The following is a 12,297-nucleotide window of genomic DNA, read 5'->3' on the forward strand; positions in this document are numbered from 1 at the left end:
AAATATGATCATCCATTTACAGCCATTAGCACACTTAGCATATGGCAATATTTTAAAATGTTTCTATTTTTAAGACTCAAATTTATAAATTCTCTTCTTCGCCTTACTATGATATTTCTCAACTTACCATACATCTTTATATAAAATGTGTCTTTTGAGGTCTATAGTCGCCCTCCAAAGTAAGCCTGGAAGAAATGATCCTCTTTGCATAATTAGGCGGCTGAGGCCCCCTGGGCCTTGCGCGGGATGGTAAAGCCGCGTGAAGAAGGATGACTTTACAGTCAGAGGGATATGGGTGTGAGCTCTGCTTCTGTACCTTTTGACTTAAAAGACCTTGGGTAAACTGCTTTCCTGATGTATAAAAGGAATAATCATGATACTTCACCAAAACCCCCCAAAACAGTCTTGAGGTTTAAATGGATTAATTCACAGGAAATGCTACCTAACACCCTTGATAAAAATAGTCAATAAATATTAGCATTCTATTTTCCATTTCTCTGTATTTTTTATATTCTCTGTTATACATTTTAAATCTGTTTGTAATGCTGTGACGGTTCTCTTTTGTTTGTTAGCATGGACACACCAACTAGTTTGTAAATATTTTCTAAAACAGCGGGTTTAACCCCCTGTGTTCCCTGTATCTTTAATATCTTTTTAATATACCTGTGCTGTAGATATATGACTTAATATTTTGTCAGAGTGTTTCAAACTATGTTAGTCCCAGTATCTGTACAAAATAGAAAGTAATAGTTATTTTAAAATATTTGCGTAAGTTTCTTTTTAGACTCTAAGAACTAGATTTTTTGTAAAGCATAATCTGTCTTTTCTGGACTTTAGTCTTTCTATCAAATGGAGGAGATTTCTGGAGCACTCAGTAATCCTATTTACATTAACTTATGATCGCTAAATTATTTTTAAATGGCTGGTTCTCCTAGAAAAGCTAAGCCTTATGGAGATAAGGGTGATAATAATGCTGATATGTATAAACAAAGCTGTTTATATTCATTGGTATGTGCAGTATTCTTGCAGACATTTCTCTGGGAGACATCTCCTTTCTGATATATGCAGTTCATTTACTCTATATTTTCAGTCCTAATTTTTAGTAATTGAAAAACATCTGAGGAGCGTGGGGTGAAAAAAAGCCACTCAAATGTGTTTTTAGAGTATTTTCACGTTAGTAATTTTTTTGAAAAGTATTATACCTCTTGTTATTAAAAAATCTGTGATTTGCAATTTAATTCAAAAATACACTTAGAACTTGAAAACTGATAGTAAACAATTGAAGCTTTTCTTTTCTTTCGGATTCCAGAGCAAGTTAAACTGGGTAAAGTAGTGACTGATATTGAATCAGTAAGTAAAAAAATGGAGAAAGAAAAGCAGCAGCACCATGGAAAGTCCAGGTAATGTGTAATTGGCTAACCTGTAGAAAACATACACTTTTCTTCTCCTTTGCCAGTATTTCTTGACCGATTGTCATGGTTTCTCCAGTCTGTTAACACCCCATGCATGAGGCAAATTTATCCTTCTGCTTGAGTACCTCAGAGCATATCAATTATCAAAATTTTTAGTTTTCAGTTCAATTAACTTTTGAACTGGAGGATGTCTGAGTAGTTAAGCAAACCATCTGGGTTTTACAGTGCATAAGCTCAAATCCAATTTGTGGCTTTCTTGAGAAAAATGCCATATTTTATGATAATATTACATAAGCTTAGAATTTTAATAACTCATCTGCAGCAATTATGGAGCAGAGTTAAGTTATAATTTTTTCTTTCTTAATGTAATAATTTAAAGTTAGGCTTTTACTAACAGAAGGTGAGGCTGATCCTACAGAGTATAGTTTGAAGGCAAGAATTTTGAGCATGGCTTCTGCTTTCCAAAGGTGTCTGGAGATGGGTCCATTACTTTACGGAATTGTAAACTAAATAGCAGGATCAGCTTTAAGGTAACATAAAAGTATTGTGTACATAATTGTTGGTCCTAAAGCTACACATAGAACCTGTAAGACCTTTCAGCGCATTTTGTAGGAACATTTACACTTGTAGATATAAATACTGCTCTGTTAAAATGTACTTTTCAATGGCTTGTTTTACATTAATTTGCTATATAACAGTCAGAAATTTGGGGTAATTGGCACAGTTATGAATAATAGAAATTTGAGAAAAATGTTGCCATGGCTATAAAGAATGTCCTGGATCTTCCAACACGTATTCTGCAAACTGTGCTTAGCACTACAAGTTTCATGTTCTGAAGTAATTGGCTTAAATGTAAAGACACTGGAATTTGGAAGAATGGTCTAACTGCTGTTTTACCATGGTAAGAGAAGATATTCATAATGAAAGAAAAGAAATGATTGGAAATTTACCAGTTAAAAAAAAAAATTCTTTCTGCCTCTAAAGTTAACCTAAGACCCAGGTTAGTCTAGCAGAGTGTTAGCTGTTAAAAGAGTAGTTAGTACAGCAATGTAACCAACCAGTTTAGAATTTTAGGTAAACTTTAAAACTAGAAAAGTGAACTAAATGGACTTGAAAAACTACCATTTTTTCCTTTTTCCTTTTTCCTTTTTTTTTTTTTTTTTAATGGCTGCACCTGTGGCTTATGGAGTTTCTCAGGCTAGGGCCCTAAGTGGAGCTTCAGCTGTCGGCCTACACCAGAGCCTCAGCAACGCAGGATCTGAGTTGCATCTGCGACCTACACTACAGCTCACAGAAGTGCTGGATCTTTAACCCACTGAGTGAGGCTAGTGATCGAACCTGCAACCTCATGGTTCTGAGTTGGGTTTGTCTCCACTGCGCCACAATGGGAACTCCCTCATTTTCAGTATGTTTAGATGGGGCTTGTAATCCAAGGAAGAAGAAGAATTATTTAGGGACAATTGGAGTACTCATTAGTAATAAATCTGATCAGGTTTAATAGTGTGTCCTTCTCAAGAGAAATTGAGTATGCAGGAGATTTATTTCCCAAAGAGTCATCCCTTCTGCAACTGGTGAAAGATAAAGGTCTCTTGACACCTTAATATTCCTTTTTTTTTGGGGGGGGTGTCTTTTTCTCTTCTTAGGGCTGTACCCGCAGCATATGAAGGTTCCCACGCTAGGGGTCTAATTGGAGCTATAGCTGCCTGCCTACGCCACAGCCACAGCAATACCATGTCCAAGCTGCATCTGGCAATGCCAGATCCTTAACCCATTGAGTGAGGCCAGGGATCTCAAACCTGCAAACTCATGGTTCCTAGTCGGATTCGTTTCTGCTGAGCCACGACAGGAACTCCCCCCTAATATTCTATTTTTAATGAAAACCTGTCCTGCTTAATGAGGAAGATCAACATCCTTTGAACTTAAGAACTTGCGTACTTACTGTTCCAGTGACAGCCTGGGGCACATTAAGCCTGAGCCTTGGTCACCAAGGCTGTCTTGTCTTTACTTATAGCTAGCTAGCTTATGGTGGTAACTTGTTTCCTCCTCAAGCAGTTAGCTTCATTTCATAAATGTTAGAAGTGTGATAGGAATGCAAAAGGAAAGACACATGTGTTTTTGGACATGATAACTTCGGGTTTTAGAAAACCTGTGCTTAACTAGGCAAATAAAATGTCATTGGACATTATTGAAGTCTAGTTCACTACCTAAGGAACATAAGCAACAGAAAGGAAAATACAATCAGTCAGGAAATCTGGAAGGTGATTGTTAACAATGCAGGGAAGGCTCTGGGACTAATGAGCATGAATTTCCCGACTCTGTGAGATTCTGGGAAGGTTTCTATTCAAGACAGACCCCTGTGAGAGGAGTTACATAAAAGCTATTTACAATTCCCCTGAAGAGGCCCTGGAAAACACTAATTTTTAAGGTGAAGCATAATAGTTTTAGGTGGACCATAAAAATATTGGCCTAACAAGAGAAATTTTCTCGGAAAATACATGGAGAAATATGAAATGTATGATTTCTTCCTTTTCCCAAATTTCTTTAGTTTGACTTACAGAGGCAAACAAAATAGAATACTTCCGCATTCCGAAATTTGAGAAAGTGAAGTTCTTCATTCTTTGAATTCTGATTTCAAAGATTAATTATCATACTTTACATATTATTTTTGATGACAATAATAATAAATGTGAGTGCATTCTAAATGTTAATTTTACATCAAGGTAATTTATTTACTATGCACTTACTTGTTACAGCTGGTTTTTGAGTTGATAGGGTATGGTACATTTAGAGATATGTTGACTGCAAAGCTATGAATGCATTCTGTATTTCAGACAAGTCAGCCTGGCTTTCCTCCTCTAATTCTGTGATCAGTGAGTGTCTTGTGTGTTACATGGCAATTTGTATTCAGGTTATTCTGATCAATTTAATAATAGAATGAGGATATTATAAAATAATGATAGAATCCCTCATGGCATTTCACATTTGTGTTGAAACAACTCTGGCATTTTATCTTAATGTTTGTATGATGTTTTGCATAAGCAGACAAATTGTAGTATACTTCTATTGGAATCTTTGATTAATAGGAAATTGCTCTAAAGTGCAATTAATAGTTCTAATCTGGAGATTTAGGTACTAACCAGGAACCAGTTACAAGGAAGCAAAGCAAACTACAACTGTGTATCTTGGCCCCATTCTTGGTGGCATATAAATAAAATTCCAGAATTCCAAATGGAGTTTTGCAAAGTTGCTTGCATATTCAAACCTCTCTCATATTTTCCCTTGATGATATGATTTTGTCATAAAAGGCATACTTCAGTTCTTTGGCAATTACATAAGCATGACCACATGAGTGACAGCTAGACTAATGAACTCTAGAAGTCACTCGTTTATTTACTATTTAGTAAGCACCTACGGTATGTCAAAAATTGAGCTCTAAACAGGAATTCACAGACTTCCTTCATAGAACCTAGATTTTTGATGGGCAGAATGTTTTAAAATCCTAAAAATTTATATAACATTTGGACTAGCAATTCCATTTTTAGGCCAAAATAATAGTTTGCATGTTTGTACACTTTCAAAGTAATATATTAACAATATATTATTAAGTGCGAAAAATAAGCTAAAAAGTTCAGGTACATTTACATACACCTAAACATAGAGAAGATGTGGGGGATATTACACGTTCATCATGGCAAATGGTATCAGTATAAAGTGCAGTATTAAGGAGGCTACATAGTTCCTACTGCCTGGATTTAAATCCTGGCTCCAATCATTTCTAGCTGGAGTCTTCTGTACACTACTTAACCCCTAAATCTCTTAGTTTCTTCATTTATAATATGGGTAAAATAATAGTAAATACTCAGAGGTTTGTTGTGAGGATTAAATGCAGTAACACACACTCAGGGCTTATAATAGTGCTGAGCTCATAGGAAGTATTTAAGGTTTTGCAGTTACTACTCCAATACTAGGGTAGTGAAGTAGGGGTGATTTTTATTGTCTTGCTTATTTACATCTTCTAAAGTTTCTGTATGGTACCGTTTTCTGATTCAGCTGACTTGGGTGAAGCTTTCCAAGTCATGATAGAAAAATGTCTCACTTCAGATCCTTGCAAAACAGAAGAAATAGGTGTATGCTGTGTGTTGATTTTTATGATTTTTGTTGAAGTTTTTCTTTCAGAAAGCAAATGTTCCTATGTTATCCACGCTCAGAGCCAGAAGAAATTGGCATTAATTTGCCTTCATAAATATTTATAGAGGGCCTACTATGTGCTCCTTAACTCTGCAGTGAGAACACTGAGGATCCAGTAGTTGTAGTCTCTGTCAATAAGAGGCAGGTGGGCTTCTCTGAGTGATTAGCATCTAATCCTGTAACATTGGACTTGGAAGTCTGGATTACAAAATAGAGACTGTTAAAGCACTGGAAACTCTAACTCATGTTTTGGAAACAGAATGTTGGACTCACTATGTGCTTTCCCATCATCAGCCTTGGCCTGCACTTACGACCCATGACCTCCTCTTCCATGGGGCTTCTGAAGGAAAATGGTGAGTCCCACGGCTTAAGGGTGGTAGCAACACAGTGATTTTCACTACCTTGAATTCATGAAAAATGCAAAGTTAAACAGCTAGTATTGAACAGTCATTTCCTTTAAGTGTCATTTCAAATATCGCGTCACAAGATAGAGATTTCAGAAACAGCCATATCACTGATTTTCAGTTCCTTTATTTGAACTTGAGAGTTTGGATTTTTTTTTTTTTTTAATGTGGGTAAATAGCGAAGGTTTCAGGAAATTACAAGGATAAATTCTTATAATTTTAAAAGTTCCTCTGGAGTTGTTTTAAAAAAACATGTAATTCTTTGAAAGGTGATGTAGATGACCCTCTAAAATCCCTTAAGTGTGATGGAGCACCTTTCTGGGACTTGGTCAGCTACGTGAAGACCTAGGGAGCTATTGATTCAAATAAACTATTTTGTAGTTCTCCTCCTTTGTAACTTGTTACCCATGGTCTTGAGCTTCAGGCTGTCATTAAGGGAAAACTCTTCTTGTAGAGTGGGACTTTGATTGATGTTTGGAATACATTTTTGAAAATTTGCAGCATAAACTCCTCCTTGTGTTCTCCAGGCACTCTTGCTTAAAATTTCCTTTATCCAACTACAATTTTTATTTGTTTGGATTATTACCAAAGGAATTTAAGCATCAGTTGGAGGCTCATCAGACACATTTTTATTAATCCAACCAATATTCACCTAAATTGTTAATAATTGTGAGTATAATGTCACAATCTTGAACACACACAACAGGTCTGCCTCAAGTTTTTTGGCTATTATGTTGGTCCATAGCTTAAAGTCTTTTAAAGCTTGATCAGATAATTTGAGGCCCAAGGGTAGTAGAATAATATATGGTCTCAATTGAGTCTGGAATTAAATATGTATAGGAGAGGTAAGTGCTGTCAGAAATTCCTCATGTGGTGTAGGATCCACTGGGCGAAATATTTTTAATAGATAGCTGTCTTGAAATCTGATAACCCTGCAAGCTGAGGTTTATAGCCCTTAACTATTACATTATAAAAAAGGTGGTTTAGCTTAAAACTAAAGCGACATCAATGAAAGTGCTGCATTAGTGAAAGTTCTGCTAATTGTGTGACACTTAGAGTTTACTCAGGATCATCCCAGGAGTTGATAAAAGCCTCCATTTTCAAATACCATCCACCTCACATAAATCGTATGTGTCTTCCCTTCATGGAGGAGTGTATCAGCCCATAGAAGGGTTGGCAGTTCCCACAGCATATGTCTCAAAGTAGAAATGGAAGTCTCCTTTTTCTATCTACATGGAACATACTATACAAGGTCTTGGCCACTGTTTGTTTAGTGCTAAAAAAAGATTGAAAAATTTCTTGTCAAATTTTTGCTGAGAGAATCCCAGTTACTAGCTACAGACTAGTGTGAAAATGTGAGTGGAAGGCTTGGAGAATGAGCAGTCACCTACATGATATGTTTTGAGATTTGCTAAAGGTTCTGTCTTTGCAAAAATGTTCTGCTAAAATATCTGTAATATTTGCTAATGGAACCATAACTTCATGGAAGCTAAAGAATCCCTGTACTTATCAGAGAGACTGGCACATATTGGGCATTAACAAACATTTGTTAAGTGAATGAATGAGTGAAGATAAAAGGAGAAGCTACTCAAATGGAATATACCCCTATATGTATCTCGGTGTCTGTTTCTGCACAGCAGGCTGACACTTGAAAACTGCTAAAAGGAAAAATAATTTTGGAAAGTAAAATACATTAATAACAACCATGAATATAAACATGCAAAAGAATAGCACTGGACAGTGTCTCGGTACAATTCTTGTTTAGAACGATCATAGCCTTGTAGGCTGCACAGTTACCATAAAAATAAGTAAAATATTATACCATTTATATGCTTTAAAACCAAAATGTTGGGCAGATTATTAGTTTTATGATATGTCTCTCAGTACTCATAAACATCATGGGCAGTTTAAAGGCTGAACATGCTGAAAGTGTAAAAAATTGCAATAAAAATCATTATTTCCAAATGCTACCAGGTAGCTATTGTTTTTTTCTTAAAATGAAATGTATTTTTAATCAAATGTGAATGAGAATTTCATCACTGCTTTGTTGTATGTGAAGCTTTTGTTTTAAGCTAAACTACTTTTTTATAATTGCAACATTTATTTTAATAAGGACAGAAATATCTGAAGGCCTGTGGCTGGAGACTTGTTTTGTGTCAACTATTAGTAAAATGTGAAAAGATGTTGATTTTCTTTTTGAATGACCTAGATGTGGTCCTTGCTTTGTGTTTTGGGTGAAAAATAATGAATTTTTTTATGCTTATCAATTATTTGGTTCATTTTAAGGCTGCAGTCTGAAAATTTGCACAACCAAGCCTTTTTCCCACACATTATTGTAACTGTTTAGTTCAGTAAGTTACAACTTCACCAAATGTCTGAAACAGTCACTAAAGTCTCTTGAATAACAGAATGTTGCTTACATTTGGGAGAATGTAGATCTGTGGTTTTCTCTGGAGTGTGTGATAGTGTACTTTGCAATTGAAGTTGCCCATTTTTTTTTTTTTTTTAAGGATAGCTAAAGTATTCTTATTAAAAGAAAAAGAGTTCCCATTGTGGCTCAGTGGTTAATGAACCTGACTAGCATCCATGAGGACACCAGTTTGATCCCTGGCCTCACTCATTGGGTTAAGGATCTGGCATTGCCATGAGCTGTGGTGTAGGCTGCAGATGCGGCTCAGATCAGGCATTGCTGTGGTTGTGGTGTAGGCCAGTGGCTACAGCTCCGATTCAACCCCTAGCCCAGAAACCTCCATGTGCTGTGGGTTCAGCCCTAAAAAGACAAAAAAAGAAAAAAGAACAAAAAGAAAAAGGGAAGGGAATTAGAACATAGGAATTAAGACAAAGTCATGATTTTTATCTATTTGACATATATATTATATATTGTGTATAATAATGTATAATGTCAAATGATTCCCTTCATTACCTCTCCTTCCTACGATAATTGATTGATTTTTATCCATTCTCTCATATCTTTAAGAATTTAGCCCCTGGATCCTTGTAACTTTCTCTAGCACTAATCTTACAATAACTCTGTGATTTTGGTATCCAAATAAATAACCCTGCTAACTCATTAGCTTCTCAGTTCCTTAAATTCTTTTCCTCCAGTGGTTTTGCTGTTTGTCATACTAAATGTATATTCTCTGATAGTTATGGTCTAGAGACCTTTGAAATATTTCCAAAATCTCACATTGAAGAGCACCGCCAGTCAAGCAGACTACCTTCTAAACTCTAACATTTCTTATTTTTACTCTGGGGACCCCCAAAGTATGGTGATCAGTTTTCGAATTTTTTTCTCTAGTTGTACTCATTCTCTTGATTGTACTGTGATTTTATCCAGTCCGTAGCTTTATCTATCCTTTATATGAAGTTAACTCCAAATTTATATCTCCAACCTGGCTGTTCTCCTCAACTCCAGCTCACATTCAGATGTTTAATTAGTATTTCTGTCTGGGTTTTTAATGGACATTTCAAATATAACATGTACAACTCATAAACTTTGTACATTTTGTTTCTACCTAGAAAGCTCTTTACCTTAGACATCTGAGCATCATTCCTTTACCAATTCTGGGCTTTGTCTGAATGCCTTCTTATCAGTGAGGCCATCCCTAACCAGCCTATTAATAACAGCAACTATTCCTCCTGGCCCCATTTACCAATCCTGCTTTATTTTTACCTCTTAACAGTTAAGGCTTCAGGACATGTTGCCTATTTTACTTATCTAGCTTTTGTCTACTCCTCCTGCTGGAATGTGACCTCCAAGAATGAAGATAGTTTTGACTGATTCATTCATCACTAAATCCCTTGGACCCAGAATCTTTCCTGGAACATAGGAAGTGCTTTTTTTTTTTTTTTTTTTTTTTTGAAGAAAGAATTAAGATATTGTTTTATTTTCTAAAAGTGTGGTACCAATTTTTGTATTTATTTTTTCTAGTCAATAAAGAAAGTTACCTAATTTATTCAGATAAATATTGTCACCAGTGAGTTCAAATATGCTGTTTTTATTTTGAATGAGAAATTACAGCTGGGAAAAAAATACAGCTCTGTATGTGTATGTTTCTGAAAATATGATGAAAAACCATGTAAGGAAAGACTTCTGGATAAAGAACACCTGAAAATGCCAGTTAAATATTAAAAAAAAACTTAAAACCTGGTTGAACTGCTACAAAAATAATAAAACCAGAAAATATAAGGAAGCCTGATTCCACAGGGGTTTAATGCTTTTTTTTCCTTATTCCTGGCAGCCTGTAACTTTCCTAGTTAAACTCACACAGCTGGCATCACTTTTCTTCCTCTTCCTATCTCTTTCTCTCTCTTCTCTCATCTGTCAGCATTTACTGTATCTACATTTATTTATTGCCCAGCGTCAGGTATCTAGAATTAGATTAATAGAAATCCTTGTTCCATGATGCATTATTGTCACTGGTCCATGGATTGCCCTCTTTAGTTAATTAGTTAATTAATTTGTTTTTTTAGGGCTGCAACTGCAACATATGGAGGTTCCCAGGCTAGGGGTCCAATCAGAGCTGTAGTCACTGGCCCACACCACAGCCACAGCAACACTGGATCCTTAACCCACTGAGCAAGGCCAGGGATCAAACCTGCATCCTCATGTTTGCTAGTCAGATTCATTTCTGCTGAGCCACGACGGGAACTCCTAATTTACTTTTTGTATTATTTAGTATCATAATGAACTAGCAAAATCATCCCACAGCCAAGAGACTATAATATTGACAACTATCACTCTCTTGTGTACCTGTTACAAATCCTGTATGCCTTTGCTTCCACCCCAGATTTGGAGGAATTCTATTAAATTCTTGCTACTAATTCTTTGTTAGTGATAGTGTGGCTAGTCTTTTCACTTTCTTTAGGATGCCTTTGATAAACAAATAATATTGTTTTAAATACAGTAAAATTTAGCAAAAATGCTATCCTATAGAAGGACTATGAAGTACTTTTAAGTTTGCTCTTCCTCTCTTTTTGAATTTCTTACCATTATTGTCCATTATTTCAGTTTTGTCTTTTTTTTAAACTTTACTCTCACAAGCCATGCCATAATTACCATTATATTATAAATACAATGTTTGTTTAGATTAATCTTCCTCTAGATAGATTAAGAAATGAGAAAAACTTAGAGAATTTTAGGATGAAATATAGATGGACATGAAGTAGCCTTCCTTTTACTTAGGCCTTTTTAGAACTGTTTCAAGAATATTTTATGGTTTTCTGTGTATTCTTTTAAGATTTATTTCTATGCATTTGATGTTTTGATGCTACTTTAAATGGTATTTAAAATGTTATTTCACCCCAGTGCCTTTTCTGGAATATAGACATACAGTTGATCTTTTTACTTGGACCTTATAACCTCATGGCTTTTATAAGTTAACTTACTAATTCTAGTAGTTTATCTGGTTTATTTGTTGATCCTTTTAGACTTCCTATTTGCATAGTTTAACCATCAATCATGACAGATTTTTTTCCTTTTCTTCCTTTTCTAGAGCTTTTATTGATTTTTTTCTTACCTTATTATATTAACACCCTGTGCACTTTGTAAAAAAGACGTGGTGAGGAGCTTTCTTGTCTCATTTCCTATCTCAGAAGGAATTAAAATGTATAGTGTTTTAGACTCTACTAAAAAGTTCCTAGGTTGCTGAGAGCTTTTATCATGAATCTATATTGAATTTTATGAGATGATTTTCTTTTTATCTCTGAAGATGATTACTTGATTTCTTATTCTTTTCATATAGTGAATTGTAATCATTTCATTGGTTTTCACATGTTAAACTAATCTTTAGTCCTGGAATAAAGCTCATATGAATTCAATTTGCTCATATTCTGTTGAGGGTTTTTCCATGTTATTGGTGAGAAAAATGACCTGTAATTTTCCCTGTTTTGTAATGTTCTTGTCAGAATTTGGTGTTGGGGTGATGCCATTTTACAATGAGTTAGAAACCGTTTCTCCTTTTCCCATTGTTTGGAAGAGTTCATATAAGTTTGTGTTGTGTTTTTCTCAGATGTTGGAGGAAAATCCTAAGTGAAGCTCTCTGCCCTGGACATTGCTTTTATATGGAACTTTCAATTCACAGATTAAATATCTTCAGTAAAATTAGGACCGATGAAACTGTTTTCAACTTCTTTTGATTTTAATAAGTTATGTTTATAGTGATCTGTCTAAATTGTTGAAAGTATTACCATAAAGTTGTCCTTAATGACATTTGTACTGCTGTCGTCTTTTTAATTTTTATTACTAATTCTTTAGGCTCTCTCTCGTTCTCTCTTGCCTTCCCTCCCTCTTT

At 35.1% G+C, this 12,297-nt stretch overlaps 1 protein-coding gene across 2 annotated transcripts in view; it reads left to right on the forward strand.

Annotated features, from left to right (window-relative positions):
* Positions 4,164–12,297, forward strand: part of IQCM (IQ motif containing M) — a 318,127-nt gene continuing 309,993 nt past the window's right edge. For both annotated transcript variants that reach the window (XM_021100654.1, XM_021100653.1), the window contains exon 1: positions 4,164–5,953. In XM_021100654.1, the coding sequence (XP_020956313.1) occupies positions 5,845–5,953 (109 nt within the window). In that variant the 5' untranslated portion in view covers positions 4,164–5,844. The remainder of the gene's footprint in view (positions 5,954–12,297) is intronic.

The sequence above is a fragment of the Sus scrofa genome, chromosome 8 (genome assembly GCF_000003025.6).
Source record: "Sus scrofa isolate TJ Tabasco breed Duroc chromosome 8, Sscrofa11.1, whole genome shotgun sequence".
NCBI classification, from domain to species: domain Eukaryota; kingdom Metazoa; phylum Chordata; class Mammalia; order Artiodactyla; family Suidae; genus Sus; species Sus scrofa.